Raw genomic sequence first — 20,952 nt, forward strand, 5'->3', positions numbered from 1 at the left:
GAAGATTGTTTGAGCAGGAAACAGAACTTTGAAACGAATCATGAACGAGACGGAGGAAGTGACATCATCTAATAATTGCTGTTGGACGTTCTTCAATTTCTAATGCTTCTGTTGTTTGATTGTTTGACTTCAAGGCCACATTCTCAAAAGTGTTAAAGTCCACAGTCAGTAATGAGTTTATGTACTGGGCTGAGAGGAAAGCATGTTATGGAAGTGTGTGTGCGTGTGTGTGTGTGTTTTTAGGGCTCTGACAACCTGAGGAAAGAAGCTGTTGTAAAAACTGACAAGTGAGAGGTAGTTTCAACCTTCTGACGCAGCGCTTGCTCCACAATACACCACAACGTCCTGAACCAGACTGATGACCTCCAGCATGGAGGGCCGGGTCGCAGTGTTCCACAGCTCAGTTCTCCTCCAGATGCTGTGTACATCAGAACCCGGCCTGATCCTGGTTCTGAGTATTGATCCGACCCGTCATTCAGGAGGAATAATGGCTCACCCTGCTTACTGTCTGAAATCAGAGCCGGTGCACAGACTGCACATTTTACATACAGCTTCCCCACAAGTCACAAGAACTGAAAGCCGTGTGGGCGTGTGTGTGTGTGTGTGGGCGTGTGCGTGCGCGTAGGGAGTGGGTTGGGGGAGCGGTGGTTAGAAAAATGGTTAAAATAATCTCTATGCCTCCTGCCTGTTTCTAGGAAAAGAAACGCTGCTGCTGCCCTCCAGCAGGCTGAGTCAGTGTCCACTGTAATGTGGAGGATGTGTGCTGTCATTCCCAAAGAAACACGTCACTGCTTACACATCCATAAGTACATAACTCTAAAAGGTGTAATGAATCCTGTCTGGAAACACAGCAGATGTTTGACATCTGGGTGAAGCTGTGTAGGTTTGCTAAGTTCAGATATCAGAGGGTTCTTGTGGTTCTGGAGGTTCTTGTGGTCTCACTCTGATGTTCTGGGCCTGGACTCAGATAAACCCTGATAGCCTGCTTTACCCCATCCAAGAGCTTACTACTGTAAACTCCACAGATAAGCCAGGTCCCCCCCCCAAACCCCCACCCTCCAGCCTGCTTCTTTACAAATCTTTCCCATTAAGTAATGAGCTGTGATGGAATCAGTCTGCGCCTTAATCTTGCGTATCTATTATGAATGAAATATCTGGAGTTTTCACATACAGTGTTTTTGTGGTGATGTATATACACACCTGCGCTGTGTAGCGCAGCTGACTTCAGAGTCAGCAGAGAAAGAGGAAGGAATATATGAATGAAAATTTCTTCAATACATCAAAATTTGAATGTCCTTCTTATGTACCAGCTATTATAAAATAAAAATATATGATAGCACCTCAGACTGGCACAGCTCACCTAAATCTTTGGATCAACGTGGCAGCTATTGGTGAAGTTACACAAAGCCCAAAGCCGCTCAGCAAAGATCAGATTGATGGGGGTCAGATTAAATATGTTGTATCTCACAGGGAGGCAGAGGGTTAGCATGAAGAAGGGCTGCAGCTAGTAATTAGTTATTCTATTAGTTAATCAATCAAATAAAAAGTTGGTACATTCTGCAAATTTTTCATTTCACCTCTTCAGCTTATTTTATTACAAATACTTTTTGGTGTTTTGTTGTTGTTTGTAAACTCTTGTGTTTACATTTATATGTATTGTACGTGTAATTATTGTTTGTTAGGGCAGCTGCTACAATCCAATAAAACCCCTGAGTCCATAACTAATTTTCCTCTAAAGACAATAAAGTATGTTCTATTCTATTCGATTCTATTCGAAGCAAATTAAAAAATACAAATGAAGAAATAATTTAATTCATTTAAAAAAATAAGAACATAAACACCTAATTGCCTAAAATACAATAACATTGAATACTATTCATATCTGGATATCAAAAGGTGCTTAATAGGAGTTTTGTTCACTGAATTTGAGCAAGGTAAAAGTAAAACTATGCTACTTGAGCAGCTCTGAGCAGAACATACTTACAGATGTAAAGGGTTTTTTTTTTATCCTAAATGCAAACTGTTCCTATTTTTTTTACAGTTTTGGGTTAATTACTTCTCTGAATATGTTGGTCTTCCAGCATATGGCCATTTTTTGAGTCTGTAGACTTCTGTAGTCTTCAATTACTAAATTAGTTGATTATTTAAATAATTGAGTCATCACAATTAATCCGATTAATGTGAAGCAGGGTTATCTCTTTAAATGCTGGCCACGTGAGAAAGTTGTTTGACTACAAAAAGTTTTTCATTTAAAACAAAGATGAACTTTGTGTGGAACCTCTGAAATGTCCGTTTTTAATGTTTTGTCTTTCTATGGTGTTAAAGTGTCACATTCAGGCCACATTCAGACCTGCTTATTTCGGTCTGGATCATGACAATTCTACTAACTATACTGCTTTCATGAGGAATGTTTTAAAAATAACACATGTATTGGTTTGAAAGCACTCAGTTTTCAGGTTTGCAGTGTCTCAAACTTCATATCTTGTCTACCAAGTCAACTCAAAAGCAACACTCACAGTCATATGATATTGAAAATCCCTTGAATTAGGAGGGCCCTCTGTTTAAAAGAATAGCAGAAAATACATGCCCATGAAGGACTAGGTTCATCAACATTTTGAAAAATCGGCAGAACTTCAGCAATCATGGAGCCAAAAAGTCACATGCTGACAAATTTCTAAAATAAACCCACAGTTGGAGAATCTGGATTAGTCAGAAGAAGACCAGATGCAAAGTAAGAACAACAAGCCTGAAGTCTGAACTATTTTGTTGTGTTTCTCTTTAAAGAAGCAAACACAACCTTTATGGGAGGCAGCATTATGTAACAAGATTGATTGTAATGCCAGAGTTCACAGAGCTTCTTCTGTAAAACTCAGGAAGGGAAACTCTTGGTTTCTGCTACCAATACCTTCTTGTTACATACATTGTGGATAACATCCTAATAACATTATAACAGGTTGGTAAAAAAAAAACAACTGAATGTTAGTCTTCAGCTGCATGAAATCAGTAAACACATGTTAGTCTGTACAGAAAAAGTACCCAGTGCTCTTTAAAGCTCAGGGTTGTAGATTAACTCAACTTCCATCAGCGTCATACTCGTACTGCTGCGACCTTTGCTCAGCTGGTTATGTGGTGTGAACGAGAACAATAAAGAAAATACTGTATAGTATGGTATACTTTGTATACCTTAACATATTTCTGTGGTATACCTTAATTTGAATATTAATATTAAAATATTATTTTAAAAAATAATAAATAATTTCTCTACTGCTAGAGGTCTTGAGGATGGATGGATGGATGGATGGATGGATGGATGGATGGATGGATGGATGGATGGATGGATGGATGGATGGATGGATGGATGGATGGATGGATGGATGAATGGATGGATGGATGCTTTAACAGAATGGAGATGTATAACACTTGTGAGTTCACAGTGATGTCTTGACTAATGAACGGTTTATTCTGCTCATTAGTAAGTTCTGTGAAGAGTTACTTGAACTCTTCACAACCATCCAATATTTGAATAGAACTCTTTGTTGTGTACTAGCGGCTTTTCCATGTGTTGGATAATATCTGTTCCAATGTCTTAATAAACTTCTGTTTCAAAGCAAATGATTGTAAAAGCTTCTGACCTTCTGTCCAGTTTCCCCTGGAACAAAATATGTTAAATGTTTGCATTATTTTATAGTATAAGGCAGAAATAGAAGACCACCAGGTGTGTGGATTCCGTCAGAATCAGGAATGGTGCACTGCACTGGCTGCACTGGAACTAGTGTCCATTTGTTGCTGCCAGATCATTCCTGACACGTCCATCCAACCCTGGAATTCTGGGCTGAACTTCCCTGGAACCCAGACATTCCTTCAGGGTTAGCAGCTCTGGAGACGCCTGGCGACACTTGTTATTATGATGCCATTCAGTGTTCCCAGCAGGCCCTGAGAGATGTTCCCCTCTCCCTCACATTCTGCCTGCAGAGGGTCTGCCGATCAAGGGATGTACAGTGGTTAGATGTTTTTGTCTATGTGTATCTGTCATAGTGTTGTTTGAACTGTTTATTGAGGTCAGCTGCACTGTCTGTGTCATATCATAGAGGATGGAAAAATCTGAATCTGGAATGAATATTGATTATCTATGTGGCTTTTTCACTTTCTGTGTCACCTAATTTGATAAAACTCTATTTAGAAGCAATGGAAACGTGTGGTACTGATATTAATGAAAAGTTAATATGATTAATATAATAAAGTGAGAGAAGATCCTTCCTCATTTTCAAGTAATTGTCAGTATTTTTGTATATTTCTGGAAATTACAAATAAGACACAGAACTGACTAGTTATTGTGCAAACTTAGTGTAGACATCAGACTGCAGATGACTGGTGAGCTCCAACCTCGTTTGGTTAGAGCTCAGAGCTTGATGTGCTTCAGATGTAAAACATTATTGATTATAAGGTTTGGAGCAACCACTCCAAACGTTCTCAACACAAACAGAGTAAAACAAAGTACAGCATCTGGATTCCTTTTCAACTGCTTGACATAGAACGTTCTTGACCTTTGACCTCAGAACTGGCTCTTTGTGTAGGTAGCTGAGCGTGTCCAGGTTGTCCTGGCTCAGGATGAGGCTGATCTGAGCCAGGACAGTCTGCTGGGAGACGGGCTCCACTGCGGCTCATCCGACACGCCCTTTCAGGATCTAGCTGCTGGCCCATGAATTCATCAGAAACAACACAGGCTAGTGCACTGGTTGGTTTCCCTCGACCCCCCCTTTACCCCCCTCCCTCAATGCTGCAGTGAGGATGTTGGATGTTCTGGAGCCACACATGCAGCAGCAGCAGCAGAATGGGGTTAAGCTTTGTCGCCCCTGTAATACTGACCTACTTAATGTGCAGATCTTGCACGCAGCAGCTGCGCCAACACGGTACAGTGAAATCACTCAAAACAATAATAAAGCCCCCTCTCCCTCTCCTCCTGGCGGTCAAGAGGGCACAAATTATCAGGGGGATTACCGGGCCCTCTGGGGGCCTCTGGCTTCATCCCAGTCTTCTTCTGCAGCCATGTGGCTGATGGCAGGCCGACTTCTTAATGAGTCCAAATGGAAATGGTTTCTGCTTGTAAGGTGAAGGCTTATTAGAAAGAAATGATGATGTAATTTGTAAAAGGCCTTTATTCATTTAATCCTTTTCTTATTTGTTGTTGTTGATATAAAAGGTTGAAAATAGATCTTTCAGGATTGTTGGTTATAAACTCAGAAATCAGATGCTGTTGGCCATCTAGGATCTTTTCCTGCATCATATCTTAAAGCTGCACTAGATAACTGTAAGAAAAACACATATTTTACTTATTAGTTAAAACTGTCACAATGTTCTTACAGTAAAAACAATAAGACAAATATAGTGTGTGAAAATGATCAAACTCGTCTGGCTGCTCCCAGTGGTTCTACTGCTATCTGCAAAAATACACCGCTCCCGCCTCCCGGTCAGTAACAGCCAATCAGAGCCAGTAGGAGGGTCCTCATGTATGTGCTGCTCACACCATCCCCCCCCGCACAAAACTGTGTGTGGGGGATCAATTATATCTGAATTGATCAAATGATCAGAAAAGGCTTTCTAGGTGTTATTGAATGCCTCCAAAAGTCAATCGGATTCTCTTTGCTTGGCACAGAAAGGAAATGACCATCCAGTCTTGGTGTAGTTTGTAGATCAGCTGTTGCTACCCTGGTTGCTTTTAGGCTTCAACACAAGCTATAAAAATGTTAAATTATAACAGAACAGAGTCAGGAGAAAAATATCATGAAGCACTAAACTATTTCTCTGAGTTGACTTTAGAATTTTCCATAAAAGGTTTTGAACATTTATTATTTTGTGAATGTGATCATAATTAGGGTCTCTTTTCCTTTTTTGCATGAAGGACATGCGCACTTTGTTCATGGTGTCCATGCATCAACTCCCAGACTCTTTCTTTGGAAACAAAAAAGTACATAAGAAAGTATCATGAATTCCATTGCTACATTCTGTTATAAAAAAATCACAATGTGCCAATGAAACCAATGAAAGCAATAAACAAGTCCTTAAAACCAGCTGGTCTGGTTAGAAGTCAAAATCTATTAAACTCCTATAGTCCAGCCACTAGAAGACAGATAATGTCCATCAGCTCTCCAGTTGGTTTGGGTGGACTGGTATAAATCAGGATTTAATTGGATTCATCCGATTAAACCTTGGACCAAACCAACTTCCACATTCTGTTTACGGGACGTTTCCGTAGGCCTCCGTCCACAGAACGCAGCTCTGCTTAGAAAAGCTTATGGGCTCAACGTTCGACGATGTTCTGTGATTTTAATTCCCATTTATTCTTCAGAGGGGATTATTTATATTGTGTGTGGCTGCAGATCCCTGACAGAGGGAAGCAGGGCATGTGGAGGACCAGGGTGGACTGAAATGGACAGATTTGATCTCTAGGTATAACTACAGATTCAGTTGGGACTTGTATTCTTTACAGCAAATGTAGCTGGATCACATTAATTTAGAATTTACATCAAAATGTTTCAGAAGTGGTTTGTCCAGCCTAGTGGTCACTAAAACCAGGAAACTCATTTTGTGTCAGCATTGTGTGCAGTTATTGGAGCCATCTACTGTCTGCCCTTTTGACCTGAGACTTCAGGTGATCTGGAAGTTCACAATGCAGAAACACTATCTGTTTGTTTTTGTTTTTTTTTTACTTTAAATTGACTGTTTTGCTGAAATCTTGCATTAGAATTTCTGACTTTCTGCATCTTGCCGTTTGTGTAATGACTATAGACATGTTTAAAAGGAACTGTCCCTGTGGGTTTTACTTTAAGAAAATGGATGGCTATTAGTATCACGTGACGTGTCGGGTTTCCACATACTGATCAATACATTCTCCTTCTTCTGATGTGTCTAACCACCAGTTCATAAAGTATTGTTTGTTAGCTAAATCAAAAAAAGCAGAAACATTCTTAAAGGTGTAAAGGCTCATCTAGATTGATTCAGACCAACCAAAGAATATCAAACCTGGTTCTCAGTCGACTCCCAGTTGGCTCTCACCTACTTTTTGTCTTTATTATGTGTGAGCTGAAATCTATTACCATAGTGGAAGTCTGTTAGCTTGGTGACCAGTGTGTGTTGCACAAATCCAAGATTTTTGGACAATTTTCCAGCATTCAGTTTTAGTAAAACATAAACCTACCAATACCAGTTTCACCCTGTTTTTGTTTCTCTTTTAAAATAATGTTGCCAAAAAATCTGCGTTTTTTTTTCTTTTATTGTTATTTTAGGCGCTGAAGTGACATAACACTGCATGAGTCAGAGAGCAGGTGATAAACATGGGCAACAAAGACAAAAGTATCATTGAGTTTACTTATTTTTAGCATTTTATATTTGTCATGATTGTCATGGTTATTATTAACAACTATTATCAGTCTATGTGTATGTTCTGTAGAAAGTGCTCACCTGTTCCAAAACGCTGTCAACATTTCCAAATTCTTCACGTTTCATGGTGTTTGAACTTCCTCTAAATTCATTTTTAAAAGACTTTTTGATTCTGGAAACAGCTAACTCTAATTCTTATTAGTGCAGAAGTAACATCCACACTAAAGACTGTTTTTGAACGGCAGTCAGTGGGTGATTAGATGTGGAGATTCTGTTAAGGACAGGCTGCTTCCTGTTCAGAGCAGCTCAGCATCCCTTGACTCAGTTTATCTACACCTTTTTCTGTTCAGGCTGGATGGAGGAAAATGAAAATTGATATATTTTGACTGAACATGGAAGATGTGTTATGGTAAATAGAAGTTAGAGGATAGGTCCAGCGTCGGGAGCAGCAGACGTTTACAAAGTTCACAGTTCACAAAGACATGCAGATTCTGGGCTCTCTTTGAGGTTCTGGGTGATGTCTGTATTCTTCCACTTTCTGATTTTTATATCTCAGTTATGTTGCTTGGTGTTTAGGATTTTGATTTATGTTAAATAAATGTATAAAAAGTACAAAGTGTGCATATATTTTTGTCCTTCATGTTACAGCTCAATGATCTGAGCCTGTATTAGGGTCATGATTCAGCATATGAATATTTAGTTTTTTCTGCCGTGTGTGTGTATGTGTGTGTGTGTGTGTGTGGTCAGGAAAACGAGGACTGCTGACCTCCTGGTCTCCGGCATTGCTGAATTTAGCTCCGCCCCCGGCCTCCTGATTTGCATTAAGTGTTGTTGTTTTAACAAAGGCCTCCTTATGTGAAGACCCACACACACACTTCTGGAAAGTTTTCCCTGTCACTTTGGATTTATCTCAGTTGCTTGGAAGTCATTGTGCCCTGATTATGTTTCTGAGTCCATTGTCTGGGCTTGTAGCGTCTTGCATTTTTCCTAGGAAATTACCTTACCTGGGCGTCGGAGGGCGGTTTCACACAGTTACAACATTATATAATACTACCGATGCACTGAGAGAGAGAGGACTAGCAAATAAGTCTAACATAATTAAACTAGAGTTACAAAGAATAACTAGACACAAAAAATAAATGTAGGAGCTAAAATAGAAACAAATCTGATCTAATCAAAGAAAGAGACGAAGGAACACAGAACCGTAATGAAACTAGAATCAATAAATCCAACCCCAAAACAACTAAAACAACCCAGGATCCTAACAAAATTGGGTGTGTTGGTCTTTTATAGAGTCCGAAGGACATAATTAGAGATGACAAGTCATCAAGAAAAAACACCTGTTGCCTAGGTGATGGCATTTATCTTTAGGCCCTTAAGTTGGCTTTTTCAAGTTTCCAATTGGGAAAAACTAAATAAGGAACCTGCTGTGGCATAAGTGGTTTGACCGGATCTGACCCACATCTGACTCAAGAGTTCCTGCTGCATGTCATCATAGCTGCTGCAGCTTGGATCTGTTTGCCTGCAGGACTCTGTGGCTCTGACTGCTATCTAAAAACAAACACACAGTGGGTGTCATTTATCAACGGCTGCCGAAATCCTCATACTCTTCAACTCCCGTTCGGTCTGCCGTTGACAAATCTAGGAAGTATCATTTAAATACCACGCCTCTGTTTGTACAGTTTCCTGGCCTCACCAGCTCAATTTGCATTGCTGATAAAGAAAGGAAGGTTTTGAAAAAAAGATGAATTTCTCCTCCATTGTAAAGTGGAAACATCCCAACAGGAATTTAAAGTTGTGCAGCAGCAGGCTGCAGTGAGCTGTGAGAACGTGTTTTTCCTTCAGTAATTGTGCTTTCTCCTCATTAGAGTCAGTGTGTAACCACTGGAAGTGATGGCTACACTAAAAATATCTGCACTTTTCTGACTCAGCATCATTTCCTCTGGTCCACCACAAATCCACATAGGCATAAAATTACATGCACAATCTGAGACCTGAAGAATTCTCAGCCACGTAGAAATGACTGTCTGATAACAATCAGGGCTGCTCCGTCCTACACAGAGCTCCACTGATCAGCATGTGACCAGCTGATAAATGCTTAAAGCTGCAGTATAGAACTTTTATAAAAAATGTTTTTTTTTTGTATATTTGATGTTGTGACAGTTTATGAGACAGATAATCTGCTGGATCTCCTCCTCCTCCTTCCTGAGCTTTTATTGCTTATTTGAAGGACCGCACTGTTCCCAACCAAAAACAACCAATCAAAGCCAGGAGGAGGAGCTTAATGCTGTCAAACAACTCATGTACTCACTGCTCAATGTGCTAATGTTGAGAAACAACTTACTGTTATGGAAAAACAGTTTATCTGTTGTCATAAGTGCAAATGCTAACTAGACTTAGCACAAATGACAGGCTCTGCTGACAGAGAAGCCGCAGTAGGAGCGGGAGTTTGACCGGATCTGACCCACATCTGACTCAAGAGTTCCTGCTGCATGTCATCATAGCTGCTGCAGCTTGGATCTGTTTCCCTGCAGGACTTTGTGGCTCTGACTGCTATCTAAAAACAAACACACAGTGGGTGTGTGAGGAAGTGGGAGGGGCATCAGCAGCATGCAAATGGACTGGATGATTGACGGCGCTAAGACTCTCCTCCTGGCTCTGATTGGTTGTTTCTTGCCAACACTGGGAGAGTAGCAGAGAAACTTGATTTATTTTTTTCCACACATTATCAGACTCATGCCATACTATCACAATATTATGATATTTTTAACAAATATGTAAAAAAATGTTGTTGTTTTTTTTTTGTTTTTTTGTTTTTTTATAAAATTGACATACTGCAGCTTTAAAGCAGCAACAGGGTGGCTACAATGTGACCTTGGGGCCAGTTTTAAGATTGGAGTCAGCAGGGAAGGCGTGTGTGTCTGCATCAGCTGTGTTTCAGACTGTGTAGCAGCAGCGCTAACACCCAAACCTCAAGATGGCTGTTGTTGCTTTGGTTCTGTTGTCCATGTTTATTGACGGGTTTGTTTTTCTGCGGCTCTTCCTTCCAGCTCAGGGACCTGCACGTGTAAGACGGGAGTGTACGGGCCCAAGTGTGATGAGTGTCACCCAGGTTTCTTCCACTTCAGCAACACTGGCTGCCGGCTCTGCCAATGCAACAACCACACCAACTACTGCCACCCACAGTCTGGTGAGTTAGGAGGGAAAGACTTTGCTTCTCCGTATTGCTTGTTTTTTCTAGTGAATGAGGCAGAACGGCTTTTCTTTTCTTTTTTTAGATTTCAGTGTAGAAACATTTGATCTCATCAATGTGAGAACCTCTGGATAAAATCAAATATACAATCAAACAAAACCAAGTTGTCAGATTAGCTGTCAGGTTTACCTCAGCTGGTCTGGTCTCACCGCTTCACTTTGTTTATTATGTTTATTCATGTGTGTAAAGGAAAGACGTGAGACATGAAAAGTAAGTTGATCATGTCTAAGTTATGCCATTTCTGTTTCTTGTAAGATGGAAGCAAATGAACTAAATGGAATTTGCTCATCGCTAATTGTTCTTTGACCTTATCCGGAAATCCAATTTGGACCTTTGAACATAAAAATGGATATTCCCTGGCCTAAATATGTTTAAAGCTAGAACAAGTATAAGAACAGCAACACCCGAGATAAAGCCACAGACGTTTTTTCCACCAGCAGCTAACCCACAGCTCCAAGGTAATTACAGGATTTACTTCCCAGTTTCTGGCTTTAAATGGAGTTTGGGAGGGACTACTGGGGGACAGGACAGTTACAAACATTAGAGTTGTGTTGTTGCAGAAGTATTCACACCCCTTGGACTGTTGCACATTTCTCCTCATTAGAGCCACAAACTTCAGTGCATCGTTTTGGGTTTCATGTAGTCAGTAAAATAGGCTGAAGTTTCTTGTTTTTCTGCCTAAACATTATGACAGTCAGATCATGTGATAACATTATCGATTAATGGATTTTTATTGAGCCATCAAAGCCTCAAAGATCCTCAGATTCTGCTGTCCATTTCTCTTTGACATGCATGCTGTCAGAAGTGTTTAGTCACTGTGTTTAGTGGTTCTTAAATATGAAACAATATCAAGGTAGCACAAATAGAAGACATTTCACCAAGATGTCCTTTTCACTTATGTCTTTTACAGCAAAGCCTCATTTTCAGTAAGCGTAAGAAAATCTGAGTGGTGTGACAACATATCCTCATCTCCTCATCCAGTGATCAGTGATATTTAAGATGAGGGTTAGGGTAGAACTCTATATTCTAGAATTGCATATTACCACACAAAACAAGACACTGGGTTTCTGTTATGCTAATATGAAGGATTCTTACACCTCTAATGCAAAATCTTCTCTGCTCGGAATACAAACCACGTTCAGACATGACGACTGTGAGAAAGTGGTCACAGGAGGCTGAAGAAGCCCTGTAGGGTTGTTTGAGGCTCCAGACTGGGATGTGAGAGCCACACTGAGAGGACATCGAGTCAGGCCGAACAGACACCCCGCCCTCCCCTGACCCTCGGCTTTCCTGTCAAACCTCAGATGTTCCATCTTCTATCTCAGTCATGGACTCTTCTGCTTCTTCAAGCTTGACTTCAATCAAATCAGGAGATGATGCTCTGCCCCCTGTGGTTCCTCCTCCCACTTTTCTGTATCTAGAAGTCAGGTGAAGAGGCATTTGGAGAGATAGAACCGGAACCAGACTGCAGGTCCAGATGGTGTCAGAGTCCAGACGGCCTGAAGCTACAGAGCAGATCTGTGGGATTCTGCAACATCTCTTCAGCTTTAGCTTAACCCAAGAGAAGGTTCTGTTGCTGTGGAAGACATGTGGCGACTGAGGCGGTAGCAGTTCTCCGTTCATTAGGTGATCGGCAGTTAGATTCCCGGCCCACCCCTGTCTGTTGTTTCCCTGGGCGAAACACCTCACCCACCTTGCCTGCTGATGGCGCAAAAAATTGTAGCCTCGCTTCTGTCAGCCTGCCCCAGGGCAGCTGCAGCTGCAGTCCCGTAGCTTGCCATCATCAGCATGTGAATGAGCCCTTTGAGATATCAAGGGCACTACAAATAAAATTATTATCATTATAATCCAAAGAAAACTCACCCCTCCTTTTCACTCTGTATACTTCAGACTTTGAGAATAAAACAGACTCCTGTCATCAGCAGAAAGTATTTTCACCTTACAGTAGTCAGGCTCAGATACTTAAAGAAACTAGCAGAGATAGAGAATGAGATGGAGAGATGGAGGCAGAGGGGGACAGTGTGTGTTGTGGGGGTGGCAGTGTGAGAAGCCATATGTCCTCTCATTCTAATGCAGGGGCAGATGGAGAGCTGCAGCCTTCTCCTGGGCTCAGTGGTCACTGCGCTGTGGATTAATAAAGCTCAGGTTTGACAGCTCCCTCTAAAACCCGACCCAGACTTTCCCCAGAGCGGTTCATCCAGGGACATGGTGCAAACGTTTCCCCAAAAACTCTGGACTTCAGGAAAGGACTGCAGGGATTTGTGTCCAGCTAACATAACAGCTAAAGCTGCAAACAGGATTGTTCAGTTTATCATCAACTGTTTACACATAAATCGAACTAATTCTGACTCTCAGAATGAACAAAGGTTCATGAACTAACGTTTCTTAGGTTTTCCGTTACCAGCGAATCAACTTCCTTCATTTTTGTCTCGTTGTTATGCCCAGATTTAGGTGGAATCATGTTTGCGGAACATGAGCTGCTTTCATGAAATCATGTATTTATGTTTTTTCTTGAAGATACAGTCATCTAAATGCATTCTGCTTTTAGGAGCACCAAATCTATTGTTGACAGGAAAATATTGAGGAATTTGTATGAAAACTTTTGTTACATGCTGATTTGATTTTCTTAACACAAATCAGAAAAATGTCAGTAATTCACATGAAGTCTGCTGTGTCCTGCAGGAGTGTGCCTGAACTGTGAGGGGAACACCCAGGGGTCCAACTGTGAGGAGTGCAAGGTGGGTTTCTTCCGCCGTCTTGGTGCCGCCCCGACCGAAGCCTGTGCACCGTGCCCCTGCTCCAACTCCACCTCCACTGGCACCTGCCTCACCGGTCAGTCCCCGCTCTCCTTCTAATCCAAGGGTTGGTTGTTAGCATTAGGCAGGCTCAGTCTAAGTTAGTTCCTGCATGCTCTTTGGTTTGCTGTTGGCTGCTGCTGTTTCAGAGTCTAGCTTTATACACCACTCAACACAAAGGAGGACTGTGCAGATAATTAATGGTACAGTGCATGACTTATAGAGATCTGTTTCTGTTAGTTGCAGCTTCTTAAGGATGACCCGTCTGTTTCTCAAACTGAATGCTGTATTAAATGACTTTGGGGTTTTTTCAGAAGAAAAGAATCTTTTTTTTTAAAAAAAAAAAAAAGGTTTTGTTGGCTCCTGTGGCCTTTATGTGAAAGTAGTTTGACAGAAAACAGGGTAATGAGAAAGGGGGAAGACATGCGGCAAATCGAACCTGCGACCACCGTCACGAGGACTCAGGCCTCAATACTTGGGTCTTTCTTTGCCCCTGTGCCACCACAGCACCCCAGAAGAAAATCTTAATTTACCACCATTTCATGGGTTGTGTGCAGATTAGGGCTACGACTTGAATACATTAATTGCCATTAATTAATTACGTAGATTTTAACGCATTAAAACTTTGAATGAGACAATTTTTTCCAGCCGAAACCTTTGTCCGTGTTTCTGGTATGCCTGTAAATCTGACCCACAAGCAGTGATGGACAACAAAGCTGCTTCTCTCGCCCCACCGGGGGTTCATTTCTGCTTCTGAAACAGTCTGATTGAACACTGGAAAAAAAACTATTGTTTTGTTGTGCTGGAAGGAGTTAGCCTGTCAGCGAAGCTATTCAAGCTTAAAATGGCATCTCAATGCTAAACAAGTAGCAGCAGCACAGACATCACCAACGCTAATGTCAGCATCCACAGTCCACATTTCTAAAGGATTTCCGTGAATGATCAGGAGTTCCTGAAACACTGGAAAACCGAGTGGCTAGAACAAAACTTTGCATAAACCTGACGGTTGAAGAACCGGAAGAGCAACTAAAAAGTATATCTTTGTTGTTGAGCTCATATTTATTCAATAATTTATCAGCAAAAAGGGTCATTTTTTTTTTAAAGTTGAAAACGTAGTTGATTTTGTAGATAGCTTTGGATTAACATTTGATTAAATTAAGTACAGACCTTACAATTAACTCAATTAAATTTGGAATCAGGTCCCACCACTAGTACAGAGCATTTATTTTACATTTCCAGTTCTTTAAATATAAAAGAAAGAAACCCTACACAGGCTTGTGTAATGTAGCTTGTTCTGCAGCAGTAGAACATTGGGATTTGTTCTATATAGGGATGTCTATATCATTCCTATATATATTCACTATTCAAAACTTTTGCCTATTAAAGCAACACATACCTCAAAGTTGTGATAATCCACAAAATGTGTTTCATTTTGCCACCTTCTGACCCAGGTTAGATGTGTTTTTAGATATACCAGTATTGTGGGAATCTCGTGGAAAAACTGTAACGGCAGCTTTGTTTTACACCTGAATGAAAGTACGTGTCCCTGCAGGAATACACCGCACTGCCAGAGCTCCAGGCTGGTTACCACGTCTGCCCAACATGTAGGGACCTGTAGTACAATCATGGACATCTACATAATTCATCACTACTCTAACACTTAAAGGAAATGGTTCTGATTACTCAATGTTTCTTTTCTCTTGCTGTATACTATATGACTAACAAGACTCTACAAATTAATAGATGCCTTTGATATTGTTAATCTATTAAAGTGGTCATTTATAAAGACTATTTGATGTAGCAGAGTGTGTTGAGATGTTTCTGTGGATATAGAGGGGATAAGAAGTCTCAGCTATCTAAAAAAGGTAGCAGTTTGTTCACTTTCACCATTGATTAGTGCCTGGGTCTGGAATGTAGAATCTCTAACACTGCCCACATGACCCCATATACTCACCTCCAGGCTGTTAGTGTTTCCCTTTTTAAACACAACACAGCATAATGGGGAGATGATGTAAGCAGGTGAATAGAGACTAGAGATTATCTCCATTGCCAGAACCCCCTAATTACAGCGTGGCGTGGAGCCAGGTGTTGTGTTTTGTGTTTTCACTGGCCTTTCACAGTTTCACTTCATCAGGCTCAAACATCGCAGCACCACTCTGTGACTTAGATCACAGCCAATCTGCATAAAACTCCATGTGAACCCTGTCTTCTAACCATTGAGTTTTTATGTAGCTTTGCATCAGCTAGTCATTCCCATAGGCAGCTACTGATGCCCCCTATATGCGGCTCCCTGCATGACATCAACCATGCCCTAGATGCACCGGGGCGGTCGGCGTTGGTTCCTGCTCAGGGCCCGAGTGGAGACTACACAACGTGGGAGGAAGTGGGAGAGACATGAACCAGGCTGAGCTGAGCAGAGACAGCGTGAGCACAGCTGGGCCGTTTCAGACACAGGCAGCAGCAGACTGAGGGGGGATGGGCTAGCATCGCTCTCTGTTTAGACAGCATCACTGCAGGAGAAGCCGAATGAGGGAAGAGATGATCAAAATGTCCTTCCTGGTTCCCATAAGTAGGTTGCGTGAATGTGGAGGATGGTTGACACCAGAGAGAAGCAGTCGTATATTAGTGGTTTCCTCGGCATTTGTGACAAATGAAAAGACGCCACCATGGGGAATCCTGACTTCACGTTAAATCATGGATGAGCTTTCTAGATGTGCTAATGAACCCTGTTGAGGTGGATGAATCTAGTTCCCTGCCGACACTCAGAGAGGTGAAATGGAGAACTGCACCAGTACAGAATGTGGGTCACACATACTAAGTCATCCATGTATGATTGTTTCTTCACCTAGTGGTAGAGTTTGGCTCAGTTCTGACAGCTCATCCTGAACATCAGCAGAAATCTGTCCTCCTCTCCTCTCCTCTCCTCTCCTCTCCTCTCCTCTCCTCTCCTCCTCCTCTCCTCTCCTCTCCTCTCCTCTCCTCCTCCTCTCCTCCTCCTCCTCTCCTCTCCTCCTCCTCTCCTCTCCTCTCCTCTCCTCTCTCCTCCTCTCTCTCCTCTCCTCCTCCTCTCCTCTCCTCTCCGCTCCTCTCCTCTCCTCCTCTCCTCTCCTCCTCCTCTCCTCCTCTCTCCTCTCCTCTCCTCTCCTCTCTCTCCTCTCCTCTCCTCTCCACTCCTCTCCTCTCCTCTCCTCTCCTCTCCTCTCCTCTCCTCTCCTCTCCTCTCCTCTCCTCTCCTCTCCTCTCCTCTATCCGAAACAGGAGAGGAACTCTTACATAAACAGAGCATGTCAGGCTTTATCAGACCTTTAGTGTGGCGTATAAAGCAGAGGACAGTGGATAAGGGAGCAGGTCAGGCCTGATGGCCCCATGCGGTGCTGTGCACAGCAGCTCTTTTCTCTGGGTTATATAACCAAACACTACAGGCTGATGCCTTTGAACCCCCAGCAGAGGTTAAATCAAGCTTATCATGAGGAGCAGATTGCTCACTGTAGGAATACAGTGCAGTCACATGACAACTCTAGACAGACTGACAACTAGGCCAGGACAACGCAGATAGCTCTGTGTCTAGCTCCACTGCAGACTGGTCCCATCACGGTTCCACACTGTTGCAGAGGATCAGTCTGCTTTTCTGTGTCTGAGGTACTTTCTTAGGGTTGAGCTCCACTCTCACTTGATTTTATATTTTAGGTGAGAGGAATTGGCTGTTGGACTCCGTTGTAATAGTCCAATAGGTGAGCCAGTTTCAGCTAGCCAAGCTTGATACAAGCCTTTACTCACATGGTTTCTGTCCAATGCTTCTAAGTTGTACACTGACAAAGTGCAGTCAGGGTTCTTCTGGGACATTATGATATTTATCATGTATATTCTGTACTACTAGTAGCTAATCACACTCTGCAGTTCCGCAGTAACCTAACTAAGACCTGGAATCTCATTCTTAGGTGAGACTGCTGTCAGGCAACTGCCATTATTTTTAGATGCAGATAATGGAAAAGTTCCACATTTTAGATGAGACCGCAAAGACACGTTGAATCTGCTGTAGTTGTCATGCTGGGTCCCTAGATGGTGCTGTAATTTTAGCATGTAATCAAAACGTGCTTTTGCTTTTGAGCCTTAATTTCTACCTAACTAGCTTCCACCTCATTTAGAAAATAACAACCCGACTCTGATGAACCAAGTGTTCACCTAACACTTCAGTATGTTTAGTTGTGTTAAACTGAACAGGCTAAGTAGCACAACACAGCACAAAGCTATCAACCATTGTTTTTGTCATCTGCCCTTTCAGAGTGTATGAGTGTAGAATAAACCCTACACTCAGGCGCTTTGTGAATGTGTGCTTTCACATATGTGGAGGGTGTTTCTAAAAGATTTCAGTGTGAGACCTGGTTTCAAAAAGTGTCTGTGTTTGAGACTCTGATCACTGGAGACGTGTAGACAAGCGACTGAATCACAACAAAAATGCTACGATTGTCTCAGTTTAAACAAAGCCTTAATATGTTGTTATGGATACCCTGTTTGTATGATCATTAGTCAGTATTTACAGATTAAATGTAAAAATGTATAAGACAGCCAAGTCCTCATTAACTTGGTAAAAACGACCCCCTTATTTTACACTTTATTTCATCCAGAGGGCCTGGGCTCCGGCTGTTGAGAAACGATTGCTTCCTGGAGTCATGGACTCTGTTGAAGTTTTAAATTTTACCCAGTCACTAATATTTGGCCATGACATTTATAATGCGGCTGATAGACGGTAAGGAGCTTACTGGAAAATGCCTCCACTGCAAAGAGAGAAGAGCAGATCTGAATGTGGCGATTGTTGATGTTAATTTGATTTTGGGAAGCTTGACCAACACAGACGTTCACTTCCTCTGCTGCTGTTGTTAAAACTACAGGCAGGCTACAGTTCTAAAACAGCACAGAAAATCAACATCATTGTTCACAACTTCTCCTTCTGTTTGCTGACTGGGCTGGAAGAATTTGACCTGAGGAATCCATGTGAATGGGAGAAATCCCAGACTGTCTGTGAAGTGAGATTTGAATGAGTGGAATAGCAATAGCCAGGCTAAGACCTCATAAGTACCCTTTAAGTACTCTGTTCATGACCTGTAGCTGAAAGACCTATAATGGAATCGGTGTAAGTTTTGAGTTAATCACTGAAGCTACAAGCCAGTTGAGCTCAAGTTAGTTTGTTAGCTACCTCTAATTGTCCCCACTGCTCTTCACAAAATATCTTCTAGAACAAGACTGAAAGCTGTATTTAGAAGGTGCATGTGGCTGTTTGTTATAAAAGGAGAAGGATTAAATCCCTACATCCCCAACGCCACAGCCTGGAGGTACAGCGTTACCTCTTGGGGGGAAACTCTTGGACAAACATACTGGAGGAAATCCAAATCCCATCTCGCCTGGGGATTCATTCACATCCCAAAGAGTGCTTTTACTTTTGGTCATCTACCAATTTTACGTTTCTTAGAAACAAAACAGTTCTATCCACATAATTGAGCTTATATGTGTCACTTTAAACCAGTGTGGTTTAGAGAAAATTCACAACAAATTCCCACTGCCGCACCAGATTCTTGCTTTGAAAACTCGTTGAAGGTGTTCGCTGTATTCTCAACCCACCACAGAAGAAGCCAGACTCATTGTGAGCTTCATGCTGAAGATGAATTGATGTAAACATCTCCACTGTGGTTGTGTATACTTGTGAAGGCTGAATCCAGACAGCACCTGTTCCAGGCATGGCTTAGATCCCACGTTTGACTAACTGGGTGACGAATTGATGTTTCCCTGCTGCCTGTTCCCTTTGTTCCGCAGGACCACCAAGACCACCTTCACAGGTCCAGGCCGGCCTGTTGGACACTTGTTGATTGTCAATAAGACGATGTTTGGTGAGACGTTCCCCCCTCAGGGAACGCGTTAATACTGCATCTCCAGGCCGACATGCTAGAAGAGGCGGTAGTGTCATGTTACAGAGAGAGAAAGCCGACTCCTGGAAACAAAGAACACTTGGCTCCAATAAGCAGTGATGGTTCTTGTGTTGAAAGGAGATCAGTTCCTAACAAAATCAGAATTTACATCAAATCTGCCCGTTATGCTTTGTTTTGGGAGTTCTGACTCGTAACACAGCAGGGGCCATTTTGATTTTAAAGCATAACAACACAAACTAATGAGAAATGAACATAAAGCCTAGAATCTGTTTTATGTGGAGGCTTCCAGAACTGTGTTGGCGTGTGTGTGTGTGTGTATGTGTGTGATTCCAAAACACCTTCCCTCATTGGGTGTGTTGATGTTTTTATGGTTAATGATGGAGGCTGATTTCAGACATACCACTTCTCTAGATGTTTTAATCATCTCATTTTTAATAAATTTATATTTCAGATTGTATTTATTTTTGTAACTCTCAAAATTTTGAGACAAACATTTTTTTCTTTAATTTGCCACACATCTGTCTATTAAAGTGTGGGTCAATCAGCCTGCCTAGTGGAGAATATTAAAATGAAGAGGCAGGGTGTGACCTGACCTCAGGAGACTCAGCTGCTGTCCATGTTTCCATGATCATACCTGAGAGAAAACAACCTGCTAAGACACAACATGGCTTCCACATTCACATCTAGTCATCTTGGGCCCCCTAGTGGCAAAAAGGCACATTTTAAGAGTTCATTGAAACACTGCATTAATCTAAGGACTTTTCAGGTTGAGGTTTAGTACCACAATTGTGTCTTATTGCTGTATTTTTCTATTTTTTTTTTAATGGTCATACACATTTAGGAATCTGTATGAATTCATGAAGTATTGCTTAGAATTTTCTCTGTTAATTAATCAACAGCCGTCCCTTTGATTTTGGGACTCTTGAGCATCATCAGTGAAAGCTTTCCTGGTTGAAGCAGTGGTCAGCAGCTGACGTGGTAATCTTTCTTTCCTTGTTCAGATTCCAGCGGCTCTGCCGTGTGTGAGCGGTGCCTTCCCCACTACAGCGGCCCGCACTGTGACCAGTGCAGCCCTGGCTACTACAACGCGTCCGGGGCCTGTGCACCGTGTGACTGCAGCGGCAACGCGGACCCTCTGGGCCCCGCCCAGCTCTGCGACCCTAAAACCGGCAGCTGCTTGAGATGCATCAACAACACCTCCGGGTCCCGGTGCCATGAGTGCGCCTCTGGGTTCGTAGGGGACGCCAGAGCACATAACTGCACCCGTCCAAGTAAGGCCAGAACCTCAGGATATGCTTTAGTTAGTCTTCTAATGTTATTTACCTAATCTCAAGTGTACAAAATCAAGATTTAACACCATTACTTTTAATAAACAAACACAAAATCAATGTTAAAAAGTTGAGTGGAAAAAAATATTCAACCATTGACTCAGCATCAGGTAGAGCCAACTTCAGAGAAAATCACAGTCTTTGTTACATCCCCGTTCACTGTGTTTCTGCACAGCTCCTTTAAGTATGTGAGTCAGGTGCAAGTCTGGAGTTTGACTGACTCATTGTAACAACTCAACTATCTCATTTATTGTAGATTTGTTACTTCGTTTGGGATC

At 41.9% G+C, this 20,952-nt stretch overlaps 1 protein-coding gene across 1 annotated transcript in view; it reads left to right on the plus strand.

Moving 5' to 3' along the window:
* si:ch211-158d24.2 (multiple epidermal growth factor-like domains protein 9) overlaps window positions 1–20,952 on the plus strand; it is a 32,520-nt gene that overhangs the window by 8,250 nt on the left and 3,318 nt on the right. Inside the window, exons 3-5 of the mRNA XM_044110653.1 lie at window positions 10,428–10,567; window positions 13,313–13,462; window positions 20,348–20,617. Of these exons, the coding sequence (XP_043966588.1) occupies window positions 10,428–10,567; window positions 13,313–13,462; window positions 20,348–20,617 (560 nt within the window). The remainder of the gene's footprint in view (window positions 1–10,427; window positions 10,568–13,312; window positions 13,463–20,347; window positions 20,618–20,952) is intronic.

Source organism: Gambusia affinis, linkage group LG03 (assembly GCF_019740435.1).
Source record: "Gambusia affinis linkage group LG03, SWU_Gaff_1.0, whole genome shotgun sequence".
NCBI lineage: Eukaryota > Metazoa > Chordata > Actinopteri > Cyprinodontiformes > Poeciliidae > Gambusia > Gambusia affinis.